This window comes from Eleutherodactylus coqui, chromosome 1 (assembly GCF_035609145.1).
Source record: "Eleutherodactylus coqui strain aEleCoq1 chromosome 1, aEleCoq1.hap1, whole genome shotgun sequence".
NCBI lineage: Eukaryota > Metazoa > Chordata > Amphibia > Anura > Eleutherodactylidae > Eleutherodactylus > Eleutherodactylus coqui.
This window is the reverse complement of record NC_089837.1, coordinates 296,028,741-296,043,791: the sequence shown is the minus strand read 5'-3', so window position 1 is coordinate 296,043,791 and position 15,051 is coordinate 296,028,741. Positions and strand designations below refer to the sequence as shown.

Sequence of the window (15,051 nt, the reverse complement as noted above, 5' to 3'; positions counted from 1 at the left end):
CCCAAGACATAATAATCCCCTCATTTTTTTAGTAAACCTAAAAACGAGGAAGGAAAAACCCTAAGCTGCCTGGACGTTAGGAGAGCAGTCCTAGGCTACATAGAGGCGACAAGCCACTGGAGGCGGGACGACAACTTGTTCATCCAGTTCAGTGGCCCAAATAAAGGGAGCAAAGCAGCAAAAAGCTCCATAGCCAGGTGGATCCGCCTGGCCATCATAGAGTCCTATAAGGCCCTCGGGAAGGAAATCCCCTTAGCTCTTAAAGCCCATTCTACAAGGGCAGTAGCATCCTCATGGGCCGAACATAGCTCAGCTTCAGTCGAGCAGATATGCAAAGCCGCAGTCTGGAAGAAACCCCACACGTTTGTTAAACACTATAGGGTAAAAGTGCAGCAGGACGAGGACATGGCCTTCGGCCGCAAAGTCCTCTCGGCAGCAATCCCACCCTAGGGAAACTTTAGTTGGTACGTCTCAATTGGTGCTGTCGTGGAGACTACTGGAAACCTGATTATCAGGTGGGTATAATCTATTTTTTTAGCCCGAATGCCCCCTTCGGACAGATTATCGCTGCGGAAATCGTGGTCAGACACCCACCGCAATTTCTGCAGCAATGTTCGTCTGTAGACATGCTGTGTAAAACAATTCTCCCCTATCCACGAGCAATAATCTTCCGCTCGCGGGGGGAGAATTGCAGCATATTCTAATTTGTGCAGAAAAACGCATGGACTGCTTCCATTGCAGTCAATGGAAGCCGCCTGTCCCACGATGCTCCGAGCTGTGGGCACAGCAGAAGTATTGCGGGAATCCGCGTCATACCCCAGCGCCGTCCAACACTCTCGTAGAGGATCCGGACAGGTGAGTATGGGGTCACTGGAAGGCGCCGGGTCTGATTCCACTGTGAGCTATCACAGGCAGAATCTAACCCGGCCGCGGCCATGAGGCCTTAGTGGTTTAAAGGAAACTAATCTTTGCATGGGTTACTTTGGAAACCACTTGGTTGCTAGGTGACAGATTGACTAGTGCTGTCCTTGGCAGACATGCAGAGAGCCACACCTGGTTGGCGCTTAATGAAAGGAATCAGATGAAATGTGCCAGGTGTTAAATTGGTTAGATGAATGTTGAGTATATGAGTAATACCCAGTTCATATAACTGGACTACCTTGAGATAATGAGCTCACAATTGGATAACTGAATGATAAGTAAAATTAATTAACTTGAAAGGTACACATCAGTGGCTTCCAAAAATTGGGATATTAATCCTACACTTCAACTCATCAAGGCAACAAGAAGGTACATTTGGTTACATGTATTAGCTGTGTCTATGGTATGTAGGTTTTGCATCTACATTTTTTTTGCTCAATCTTAACTCCTTAGTGACGGCCCCATTGCTTTATTATGTCCTGGCTTTGTGGGCTTTAATCCTCAGGGATGTAAAAACATGAATCCCCTGAGGATTAAAGCCCTGTGGGCTATGGATGTGACAGCTCCATGCTGTTGGTTCCCAGAGGTAGATGACAACTTTGTTTCCCGCCGGCAATGCGATCGGCGCTATCCAATGGATCTAGTCCTCCAGAACCTGACGCTAGTCTTCTGCGCATACGCGCCAGACATATGATGTCACGCGCAGAAGCCTGGATCGCCCGGAAGATTTGAAATCTTCTGGCTCCCGGCTCCTGAAGGTGGCTAGGAGGCAGGAGATGTCACCGGGGATTACCAAAAAGTTAGTTTCAGCTGCCCTCATGAATCGGATCCATGAAGGCAGCTGAAAATGCTCACCTCCGTCCTCCGCGATATCTTGTGGCAATCTGGACCTGCCGCAGGCTTCTGCACATGCACCGATGTGGCGCGCATGCGCAGAAGGCCAGAGAGACCGGCAAATTTAAAATCTCCCTGCACCTAGCTGTTAAAGATAGCTGAGATGTGACTGGGGACCGCTGTATACGGTTCCTGGGCACATGATCACTGTTATCCATCGGTTAACAATGATCATGGAAAGTTAAAAAAAAGGAAAAGTATCCATAAGGGGAGATGAAATTACACAACTAAGGTCCCCGGTTTTGTCCCACAGTGGGATCTTTATCCATGGGCCTAACCCTGGCTTCTGCGCATGTGCCCGTCAGCAAAACGGCAGACGCATGTGCAAAAGTTGAGGATTGCCCAGGAAATTTTTAATCTCCCTGCTGCTAGCTACCAATGGTAGCCAAGATCCTGGAGATGTCACGGTGAGTGGTCCCCCTGTTCATGGGATCGCCGTTATCCCATAGATAATGGCGATCACGTAAAAGTAAAAGTCGAAGTTTCATCTCCCCTCACTAATGCAGTTAATGAGAGGAGATGAAACTTACCGGAGGCTTCAGTATTTGAACCCCCGACGCGATCCTTCTCCACGGACCTTCCCCGGCTTCTGCGCATGCGCCTGTCAGCAGAATGCTGGACACGTGCAGGAGCCGGGGAGCCCAGGAAATTAAAAATCCCCTTACTTCCAAATACCAAAGGTAGCCAAGAGCCTGGAGCAGTGACCGGTGGCCTTGTTAAGTGGTCCCCGGTCACATGATAAAAAGGTAGCGATCTACCTTAGGCCGGTTTCGCATGGATTGGAATTAAGGATTCCGCATGCGTTTGATCTGCAGTAATACGCGGATCAATCAAATGCATTGGATAATACAATTCCGCTCACATTAGCAAGTTGGAATTATGCAATCCACTTGTAGAAAACGGAACGCAGCAGGTTCTATTTTACCGCGGATATTCGTGACATAGAGACCATTTTGCTCCATGGTTGCAGATATACCCATAGACCATACGTAACTACATTATGTACTAGCTGCAAGTACCCGCGTCATCACTAAGCGGCAGCGCGGAAGATACAAACAAAAAAAAAAGGTGTACTGTTCATGACCGCCTATGTGAGTACACAGTTATGCACAGTACATTACGCGGCCATATGCAGGGCCATGGCCGGGCTCACAGCTGGAATCTGCTGCGGGCCTCCGCAAGCGGATTCCACATCCTGCCATATGAGACAGGCATTAATCAGAGCGCTACCTGTAATACGTAATTTACAGGAAACCCTGGGAACGCTCACCTTCCTGCAGTTTCAGCTGCAGCTTGTTGAGTGCCTTTTGTGTGCGCCACTTCCTACACCCCATTTCTGCCACTGAGGTCAAGAAAAAAGCATGAGAGGAGGAGGGATACCAGATTTTATTGCCCCACGTGCCCATCCCAGCCAGGCCCCCGTAATTACCCCTGTCTTCAGACATACCACTAAGTTTACATTATTACTTTTATCTAAGATTTGGGGAACACCAAAAAGGGCGTGGGGGGGGGGGGTATTTTTAAGTAAGCAATTGGGCCTGGAATTTATTATTAATCCAACGGGTGTTCCCTGCATTATAGGTCTAGCCATGTGTCCTATAAGTAGATTAGGGCTACAATGGGTAGGTCTCTGAACATGGGACAAACGGGGATCCATTTTGGGGTGCAAGTCTTCATTCATATGTGACCCTATTAAGGTTTAACACCACTCAACAGGTGTTTGGGAACAGGTTAAAATAGTCCCATGGTTCTTATGATCTATGCCAGTTGTGCAAAATATGCGCCGGCCCACAATTGTCTGTGTGGCTGCTTGCATGTAGTTTCCATGTCAGGGAAGAGGAGTGGCACATAGCAGGGCAACAGGAACGGACTAGTACTAAGGGTGCCCTGTGTAGCCATGTCTAGTCCCCTATATATCAGGAGAATAATGTTGACCAGTATGGCACTCCAGAAATGGGTATATGAGTTAGAGGTATCGTATATACATACAGCTCTCTTCATTGTAGTTTATAGGGCTTATGAAATACCAGGCTGTTACTTTGACATCGTCTTCTACAATGGACAGAGCCACATTCATTGTCTCCTTTCTGGATTACGGATTGGGGAGGGGTGGCCCACATTCTCCTAATAGGTGAGAGTCCTGGAAGTGAAACGTACTTCAGTTTATTATGGCATGTACCATTAATGTCTCAGATGAGTATACCCTTGTGGCAGTTGGAGGTGGTTCAATGTGGCCCTCAGACCAAAAAAAGTTGTGCACCCCTGCTCTAGGCATACCTGGAGAAAAGTCAGTCATGCACCACATGCTAACACTTCATGAAGGCTGGGTTCTCATGGGACAGAAATCTTGTGGAATGTCCGCAGCGGGACCGCACGGACATTCTGTAAGATTTCTGCAGCGGAAAGGCTACTTCAAAACCCCTGCCATTTGGTGCGGGTTGGAAGCCGCTTTTCTGCTTGTATTCTGCTGTGCAAATCTCTCCCATAGAGAGAAGGGATGCCGCAGCGGAAACCGCGATATAATTGACATGTCGCGGTGGGAGTAACAGCCGTAATATGAATGAAGCCATGAGAAATGGATATGATGGAGAAGAAGCCAATGAGATGGATAGGTATGAAAGAGGGGAAAAATGAGCTATTTGACTGAATGCATATAATGTCTATATGCCTACATATTTCCATAGGCCCCCATTTACTAGGTCGCGGTCAAACTTTTGGCCTCTGTCAAATCAGTATAAGGCTGGGCTCACACGACCGTATTGTAATACGCAGCCTAACATTGGCAGCGGTTTACCCACATGTGAGATTTTGTACACATATGTTTGTACTAAATATGTTACACTCACAAGCAGGCAAATGATGTCAAAAGTTGCCCTACCCCGTGGAAACACCCTTCTAGCGCTCATATGGCCACACAGGTGCCAGTTTCTTGTGCTTTCCTGTGTTGGTGAGAATTGTGCTCTAAGAACCATGTCTTCACTACAGGCTTGACTAGTTTTTTCGACTTTTGCACAGCCACGTCTGATGCATCAGAGCTTTGAGTTTGCTCATATTAAGCGTAGCCAGGGTAGTATTGTGGCCTCCTATATCCACACACTATAGCTTGGATGGGTTAGTGGTCCCTGGAGGCTCCTGCTCGGTCTGCCTACAACTTCCTGCTTTCTTTTTAATTTCCTTCGAATGTCTTCTAGCAACATGTGTAAAAAAAAAAAAATATTGCAAATACCCAAAGTAGTTACGTATACATTGTATTCAGAATACATTGTGGAGAACAATAGGGCTTTTGTAGGTGTTATACATGGAAAAATAGAACATGCAATTTTTAAATCTGCTCACAGAAATCACAGTCACTATCCACTCATATAAGCGGACACGCGAATGGTCTATTTTTTTTTCAATGTGTGCGGAATACCGCAGATCGTCTGCGCGGGTGACCATCGCGGCTTCCACAATTCAAATCTGGTCGTGTCCAGCCAGCCTAAGGCTCATACTGAGCCAGCAATGCGGGGCTGTTGGACAGCTCCAATTGTTAGCCAGGCCAATAAGCAGTATGAGTGATAGAAAAAGAGATGACTGCCTCCTTGTACGTGCTCATTTTTAATGGTCCTATTGAGTTACCTGCAAGACACGAAGCAAATGCAGTCTTGTGCAGAAAAATCTACGTCTGATACTGAATTTGCTGTATGAAGTAGCTTCAGTGATGCCTGTATTGTTTTTTTGCAACCTCTTTTACCAGAGTAACAAGTCTCTTGTCTGCAGAATATGGGATAACTTGCTGATCGGTGGACCTTCTCCTGTCGTTGTTGGGTTGCTTCTTTTCCAGTAGTGACTTCCCAGATCACAGGCAGGTTGAAGGCATCTTGCATTGCAGTCTATGATGTGACTAAAGATCTAACAATTTTGGATTTTTTGCAACAGTCATGTCTCATATTGCAACGCGCCTGCATTGACAATCTATAGATGTGATGTTGTAGAGCAAATTGTGATCTTCATGTCACACCACAAAAGTTGCCATGTGACATTGGCCCGCAACACTAGTCATGTGGCCTAACATTGCTGTGCAACTCTGCATCATTGGGACCTAATGAATGTGAATGAGATCAGGTTCGACTTGCAAGTTGCCACTGCCAGCCGACCGCAGGAAATCCAAACCTACTGGACTTCTCCTCCCTGTTAGATCCACTTCTGGCTTTGGTTCAAAAACTGCAATGCCATCATTTTTAAGAGCCTTGTCAGTATGATCTGAAGTAAATTGCCTGCATCACACTAGGGATTAGTTCAGATTTTTTTTTTACCCTCTCCTTTTGGTTGTTATATAAATGCAAGGATTTTTAAGCAGGTCAGATTGTTATCAAGCAGCTTGGATATAGTGAAGCCGTTCCAGTTCATATATAAGGTTTCATTTGTTATGGTAACCAATTCTTATATACACTTTAGACTTTTTCAGCTTTGTTTTCTGTTTTTCTCCATTTAAGGGCGCCTACACATGGGCATATGTGCAATTTGCACCCAACTCAGCACAATGTACTTGCGCTGTAAACACTTTTTTTGCAGGCATATCGGTGTACTGTACTGTAGCCTTTGTGCCCACAGGGCTTTTTTTTTTTTGTGCACAAAACACAACTATGCCCCCAATTTAAAGAGCTATTTAGTTTGATGAGTTCCAGATGTTTGTGTTCCCACAGACTTGTGCAGCGTATTGCTCATCTCCTTGTGCATTGCACACACATTTGCACACCCACATAGACTTCTTTGGGAACCTTTGGTGTGCCACTGTGTACAAGAGTAAAACATGCTTTTTTAAATTAATTTTCTTTTCATGCGCATGTAATGCCTGCGTTAAAAAAAGGAGATCTGAGCAAACCCATTGAAATCAAGGAGTTATGTTCTCTGCATATTATAGAGATTACAAAGACTTGTTCCCATTAACAAACGTGTAAATAAAAAGTTTACTTGAGTCTTTACGCAGTGTATATACACATAAGGGCGCATTCAGATGACCGGATATTGGCCGCGTATTCACGCCAGTCGATATTCGGCGTCTTACTGCAGGGGGAGGAGGCTGGAAGAGCTGGGAGCAGTGCGCTGAGCTCCTGCCCTCTCTCTGCCTCCTCTCCACCCTCTGCACTATTTGCAATGAGAGTAGACAGGACGGGGGCAGGGCTAAGTTCTGGGAATTAGCTCCGCCCCCGCTCGTCTCTCCTCATTGAAGTCAATGGAAGCCGTCCCCGCAGCTGTCACTGTGGACATGCCGCGGGAAAGCAGGGGATTCAAAAACAAAAAAATGAGCACTGCGCCCGACTTCCTGTCGATGAATGACTGGGTGAGTTACATGTGGTAATGTGATAAGTGACAGAGACAAGCCACGATGTCACCTCAGCAACCAGCTGTAAATCTTTCGCAGCTGATCTGCGAAAGCAACAAGCGAACATGTCTCATCAGTGAGCTGCTGAACTTTGTAAATCACATGCAGCTGATATGCAAAAGAAAAAAGTGAACATGTCCCCGCAAGCAGCTGAAGATCGTAAATCGCATGTTCAGCAAAATTGCAAATAATGGTAATAGCTTACTATTTGCACAGAAATATTTTGACCAACTCCACTCCTTCTCACTTACATTAGTGAGTAGCGCATTGCACCGCCAGAAACACTGGTACTAGTCTTTAGTGCATAGTGCTCATTTAGCGCTGTGTATCCTTGGAGAGAAAAGGCAGAAGCTGTCAAAAACCACTTTTGCCTTCCTCTCCGGGTCCTGACAGCTGAGCACCCAACCTGCTCCTGTCTGATTGCAGGAGCAGAGGCGTTAATCCCGTGCTGTATTTTTGCTACCGGCCAGGATTAATCTCCAGGACCTAGTGTCGTATATTTACTGTGCTTGGTCTTTAAGGGGTTAAAACATGATACTAAAGTTTAGTGGATGAAAAAGGCTCCTGACATGCGTACCATATAAATTGGGTGTATGAGCTATAAAACTGGTATGCTCGGTGAATTGCTTATGTGCCATATACGGTAGCACTCATTCAGAAGGCGCAGCAGGCCCAAGTTATCCTATCCATGTAGATGCCAATTCTGGGTTATGGGAGTGAATTCTGTCACACGGAAGGTTAGCATTTATGTGGATGGGATTCTCTGTGATTTTGTTCAAGCCTTGCCTTCTTATTTCTGTGATCCCCTTGTTTTATTCCTCAATTTTGATGGAATATCGTGGATGACAATGTGTTATTGGCATCAATAAAAATCGCTTGGTCCTTAAGGAACACAATAGGCTTGTCACTTGGGGGTTAAATAATAGCATTTTGTTGATTGTGATATTAATTTGGGTAAGCTTGATACGATGCTTTTGTGCATTGGCAATAAAGTCAACATGTACTGTACATACACCATGTTTCCCTGACAATAACACGCTGTCTTATATTCACCTGGTCAGCGGCGTCGGGATCCCTGGTGCTGCTGATCTCCGGTGGCGATGCAGCAGGCTGCAGTGCTCTCAGCGTTCACACAGAACTTGCCTTCTGGTAACTGGGCTTGGAATACCCCGCCTCCAGCAAGCTAATGCTGTAATTGGCTCACGAGCGCTGTGGTTCAGCCAATCCGAGTTGGCACTCGATGAGCCAATCACAGCCATTCAGTGATGTCATTCACTGAATGGCTATGAATGATCGAGCGCCAGCTCTGTTTGGCTGGCGATCGATCCAATCACAGCACTGCCTTGCTGGAGGCGGGGTATTCAAAGCCTCCTTACCAGAAGGACAGTTGTGTGTCATTGCAGAGGACACAGCTGCCTGCTGCAGCTTTGGGGACCAGCACGAGAGACTCAGCTGCCGGCTAGGGGAATATTGATGTTTGCTTTTTTTTCTATTTGCTAGGGCTTATTTTAGGGGAAAAACTGTATTGCCATGATTTAAAAACATTTTGGTGCTTGGGTAAATATTTTACCGTTTTATGTAAATATCAGTTTTTTCATTCATTTTCATATATATAAAAAAATGAACGGCTATTTTTAAAGCCAGTGTCTTTATCATACTGCAGGATGCTTTTAAATACATTGAGTGAATGATTTATTTTTATTTTTAGCTCATGGTATAGAAGACTTCATTGGCCTAAGGAGCACTGCAGTCATGGAGAATGGACAGGAAATAACAGAACAACCGGTAACGCTTTCTAGTTTGTAGTAAATATGAAGCATTCTTTTAAATAGGACCTGTTGGCTCTTCTGATGTGTCTACATTAGGAAATATTGTAGTCTTCATGAAATAACAATTCTGGAGCATATTTAAAGGGGTTGTCCCGCAGCAGCAAGTGGGGTTATACACTTCTGTATGGCCGTATTAATGCACTTTGTAATATACATCGTGCATTAAATATGAGCCATACAGAAGTTATACACTTACCCCCTCCAGTGCTGGCGTCCTCGTCTGCATGGCGCCGACTAACGCTGTCTTCTCCTTCCATTAGACGCGCTTGCGCTGTGCGGTCTTCTGCTCTGTTCAATGGGGCCGCTCCGGCGTGCTCGCGCCGCACATGTCTTCTGCGCATGCGCAGACCAGCTCTCCGGCGCGAGCACACCGGAGAAGCCCCATTGAACAGAGCAGAAGACCGCACAGCGCAAGCACGTCTAATGGAAGGAGAAGGCAGCGTTAGTCGGCGCCATGGAGACGGGGACGCCAGCGCAGGGAAGGTAAGTATATAACTTCTGTATGGCTCATATTTAATGCACGATGTATATTACAAAGTGCATTAATATGGCCATACAGAAGTGTATAACCTCACTTGCTGCCGCGGGACAACCCCCTTAACTATGCGTTATTCCTTTCATATGTTATTTCTACAACATTGGGTGAATGCAGACAGCTGGGTCAGATTACGACTGCGAGATTCTCGCAGCGGGATTCAACCCATGCACCTGCATTGACCTCTTGCTTACCTGTCCTCTCTCTCTGGTCTGCGCTGTTCCGGCTGGCGCACAGCCGCACATGCGCAGTGCAGAAACAACGTGGCAGTGCGAGCCTCTGCGAGGCTTGCACTGAAATAGGACATGCCCTGATTTTGTTTTCACACGGTCAAATCGCGGCTGTTTGCGTAGGATTGCATAAACAAATGCAATCCTATGGCAGCGTGCAACTGCAAAAATTCTGTGCAAAATCTTGTGCAGAATTTCTGCCCATGTGCATTCAGCCATAGAGTTGTAGGAAAATGAGTGGCAACAGGTTTTCTTTTAAATAGGTTGGTTGTACAACAATCAATTTTTATCACCTATCTGCTGAAATTTCTTTCAATTGGGGTTGGTGCATATTCTATTTTCTCTGTTTATCTTTTCTTAGAAGAGTTATGAGGCAAATGCATTAGGAATTTCTTGGTGATGAGTTCTGCCCGCCAGAGTTGAAAAGATATCTTAATACTTTCCTTAGATTTTAGAAGTTGTTTGGCCAGTAGTGCCCCTGTGCAATTATCATGTGCCTAAAATTGCATTTTCATTTTTTGAAAAGCAAAATGATGTTTTACCACCAAAAGAATCTGAAGCTGGGCTCGCAACCTAAATATCTCTTCTGTTCTCTCAGGTGTGGGATTAGTAGTGTTAAGGGAGTCAATGGCATTAATTTGAGAGGTCAATGAAGTTAATAATTTTTTTTTTCTCTTTTCGCCCTAGAACAGTATTTTGTAATACACTCATATAGGCTTTGTGGGCATTCCATGATGAGAAGACACTAGAAACTGACTGAGGCATAACCTTTCGAATTTCTAGATTCATTTTCTGGGTGGGAAAAAATATATTCATTAAGTCTGCAAGGAAAGGAAGGAGAATAGGGAAACTTCTTGTGTAGTGATAATGACACTAGGCCATGATTCGACCAGATGAAGGTTCCAATCTCAATCCGTATAACCTCCCTCAATCCTCTGGCATCCAAAGGAAACAAATCAATCTTCAATAGGAATGAAGCAAATATACAAAGGAATTGTCTCTTTTAGAGCTTTCAAGAGTTTGCCAAACATCATACAGTTCCTCCGTCTACAGGACTATCGGGGAAGGTAATTTAGATCCAGAAGCGGAATCTAGAGTCGGATCCATTACCAAATTGAAGCGGCCCCACCCTCCCTAATTATCAAAGTGCCCTTTTAAGATTCTTAGCAGTTTCTTTTAAAGCATGTGAAAAAAACTTAGCTTGCCACTTTTACGGAAAATTTACATTCACTGAACTGAAAGATGCATTATTAATCTCATAGACAAGAATTATTGAACCACCTACGAATTGTAAGTAATGCCAAAAACTGATGGTCGGGTTATCAGCTGTTTTGGAACCATAAAATCACGTTTGCATGGTTTTTATCTTTAAAATGTTTAGGCAGTGGTAAATCTTTATACCCCTCCGGATCGTAGATTTACTATATATACCGGCGTATAAGGCGACGGGGCGTATAAGACGACCCCCCAACTGTCACCTTATACGCCGGTATACAGTGGAGAAAAAAAAAATTCATTACTCACCTCCCCCGGCGTTCTGTCGCGCTCCGGCAGGATGTCGCTCGCTCCTCGTCCCCGGCGCAGCATTGCTTTCTGAATGCGGGGCTTGAAATCCCCGCTTCCAGAAAGCTAATACACACGCCGGCAGCCATGACATCATTGAATGGCTGTGATTGGCTAAAACACACGTGGCTTCAGCCAATCACACTATTCAATGACATCATTGAATGGCTGTGATTGGCTAAAACACACGTGGCTTCAGCCAATCACACTATTCAATGACATCATTGAATGGCTGTGATTGCTAACACGTGCGCCTTCAGCCAATCACAGCCATTCAATGCTGTCATGGCTGCCGGCGTGTGTACTAGCTTTCTGGAAGCGGGGATTTCAAGCCCCGCATTCAGAAAGCAATGCTGCGCCGGGGACGAGGAGCGAGCGACATCCTGCCGGAGCGCGCCAGAACGCCGGGGGAGGTGAGTAATGAAATTTTTTTTTTTTTACACTTTTTTTTTTTTTGGTATTACCGGCGTATAAGACGACCCCCGACTTCAGACCCGATTTTTCGGGGTTCAAAAGTCGTCCTATACGCCGGTATATACGGTATGTTTGATTATACGTGAGCAAACTTCCGCTGTGGTCTCACCCACATAGGCGAGACCACACAAACACGTAATCAAATAGATTGCGAAGCTAGAAGTGCAGGTGAAACGCTCACGTAAAGGATATTTGGTTCCACGAAGAGGATGTCTAAAACTATCTCATTTAATGTTCGCTGTGTGGAACCCTGACCACTGTCAAACAATGCACACGTCACTTTGGTTACCTATATTCGGACCTCTCTTTTATGCCATTATAAGAAACATTTTGAAGTCAGGTACATTAACGTTGGCTTCGGCCAGTGCTTACGAATAATAGATCTGACTTTTGATCTAAGATCGTTGAAGGTAGTAATAAAGGGGATCCTATCACAAACTCTAATTCAGGATTTCGGTGTTATTAAATTTTGTTGAGTGAAGGTCCTAACCTTCAATTTGGCTTCCCCTAGAAGGGATCTTGGATATCCTCTAGCTAGAAATTTTTTGCACATCTCATTAAGCCTGATATCAATTCTGTCATCATGGGTAACCTTACGGACCTGTAAAAGTTGGCTCCAAGGGAGTGAGTTTTTGGTTGAGCCTGGGTATGTACAGTCGTACATTAGAAGACTATTGTGATCCGTAACGTTGGTGTATAGGTCAAGAAGTAAGCTCTCGCCCACCTTTCTGACCATGGCATCCGAAAATTGGATCTCGATATTCTGTGGTCTCGCGCAGGCGTGGTAGTACGATTGTGACGCCAGCAAAACCTCATTCCACTGTGTGTATACCGGATGCCTGAAGCGGGCCAGACTAACTGCATGTGCTCTATTTCATGTATGTATTTTGTGTACATGTTTTTATGCATTCATGTAATTGTGGGGTAACCGTAAATTGGTGGGTGTGTTCTTGTAGCACCTTATGCTATTTGAACAGTGTTTGTGTTAGATGTGGTGAGCTTGAAAGGTCTAATCTGGGTCTGAATGTCCTCCTTTGTACTATAGGAGAATTAAACTCATTGTTTAATAAAAACTTATCATCACAGGCTCTTAATTCTGAATTAGGCCTGTTGCAAACGGGCAGATTTAAATTGCAGAATCTGCGATAGTCACCCATGCGGACTATCTGCAGTATTCCACACACATTGAAAAAATAGAACATTCGCATACCTGCTCACATGAGTGGATAGCCTTTTTGATTTCCGCAAGCGGATTTAAAATCGCAGCATGTTCTGTTTTTCAGTGGGATCCGCACGGATAGCTTGCATTGAAGTAAATGGGAGCCGCTTGACCCGCGCTCCACCTGCAATTGACGTTGCTAATAGGCCATGGGTACCTACATCATCGCCTAGCGATGGCGTGGGAAAATAAATATTTAAAAAGAATCCTGTACTGTGCATAACAAACTGCGAGCTGCCGCGGTCATCTGCCGTAAGGGAGAAAGCAGGTACGCGAAGTCGACGGCCACGCTCATAGCCTGATTCCACTTTTTGGCTCTCGCATGCAGAATCTGACCCGGTCGCGTGCAGCTAGTCTAGGAACAGATTATTTTAAAAACGGATGTAAATTTTTCCATATACTATGTAACATACACCACGTTAAGCCACATCACCATCATGATACAAATTACCATCTAAGAAAGGCAAAGGATAAAAAAAGAAATTTACAAGTACAAGACCAAACCATAAGGCCGGGCTCACATGGCCATATACATAAAACGCTATGTGAGTCAGCATTTTACTGCTGTGGACCGGTGGTGACCTAGTTTATTGCCGTGTATGGCAGTGATATTGTATTGCACCTGTGCATTTTTTACCTTTTTGGTTTAAATTTCTTGTGCTGTCGCTTTGCAACGATGCATATGAGCAGCATTGATTAAGCACCCATAGAGAACAATGGTCTGTCTCCTGCGTAATACACAGCAAAATAGAACATGCTGTGTTCTTTTTTTGCACTTGTGTATTATGCAATTCCTACATGCAAATGTGAGCTAAGGCAATGTGTCAAGCATCATAGCATTAGTGCAATCGTACAATCTGTCAAACAGTGTGCATTAGGGTTATGACTTTTTAACTTTTTTCTAAATATAAATTTTTCTGATGTTACATTTCATGAACTTTTGCCTATATGTTAGTTTTCCGGTGTTATTTTCTTTTGGTCATGTAAAAACCTCCTGCACCCAATATAATTTCATTTTTGCCATATACGGCAAATAACAAATAGGCGTTCATACATTGTAAAACATAATAAAGAAAATAAGCCTATCCACTAGGAAAGGGTTAATTCAAGCTTGAATACAAGAATGTCTGTCAGCGAGGTTACTAGGTCATGTGCAAAGTTTAAATAACGAGTCGCAGAGGATGGGTAAGTGCTGGTTAGTGAGGCTCTATATTCGGTTTCTCATGTCTAATGGTATGTATTTTATTTTCAGATTTCATGCTTCAGGCTAAACATCTCGTTAGGTCAAAGGTTTTCTTTACAATTTAACAAAATTAAAATAGTTTTTGAGAGTTATATGCTAAGTCATCGTTTGCCACCACAGGCTTTTAAATTTGAAAAAAATTGGAAAAAGTCATAACCCTAGTGTGCATGAGCCCGCGCCTGTTAAACAATCGAGAGCTAATACTTGGTAATGAGAGTAGTCTATATAAGTGAGTTAGTATTACCTTGGTTAGTTCTTTTCTATCTGAAACTCCTGACCCCTTTTTTTTACACCTCATATGGTTATGTCATCTCCGTTCCGTCCGGCTTAGATCTGCGTGGAGTTATACATTCTGAAACTAGTCAACTTCTCAGTCTGTTTTGCGCTTACATAGACCCTACCACAGAAACTGCCTAAATGGAGACAGACTTTTTTCCGTGGGACCTTTCACACGGGACAGAAATATGCCACAAGAAGCAGCGAAATCCGCAGCTGTGAAATTTCTCACCAGATTCCGTGGGTCTAACTACAGATTTTCATGTGGAATTGCAGGCAGGTTTTAAGCCATTTTCAATGCCACATCAACATTTGCAGGTAGCTGTGGATTTTGGTGTGGAATTTACCGGAGCTTGCTGTGCATCGTGCGCCCCTGTCCCATGTGAAAAGTCCCTTTCACAGTTACTGATGATGATCACACCACTTCTATCACCCAGTTATAATGGTGGAAGTCACAACTTATTCTCTTGACTGCACACTTACGGCCCATAGCATATAGAAT

General features: G+C 44.5%; 1 protein-coding gene across 3 annotated transcripts in view; it reads left to right on the top strand.

Annotated features, from left to right (window-relative positions):
• The window catches only part of EYA3 (EYA transcriptional coactivator and phosphatase 3), a 110,076-nt gene that overhangs the window by 15,676 nt on the left and 79,349 nt on the right, over positions 1–15,051 (top strand). For 2 of the 3 annotated variants that reach the window (XM_066573605.1, XM_066573589.1), the window contains exon 2: positions 8,889–8,965. In XM_066573605.1, the coding sequence (XP_066429702.1) occupies positions 8,933–8,965 (33 nt within the window). In that variant the 5' untranslated portion in view covers positions 8,889–8,932. Of the gene's footprint in view, positions 1–5,603; positions 5,660–8,888; positions 8,966–15,051 lie in introns of those variants that run through there. The other variant, XM_066573597.1, reaches the window with a different exon arrangement.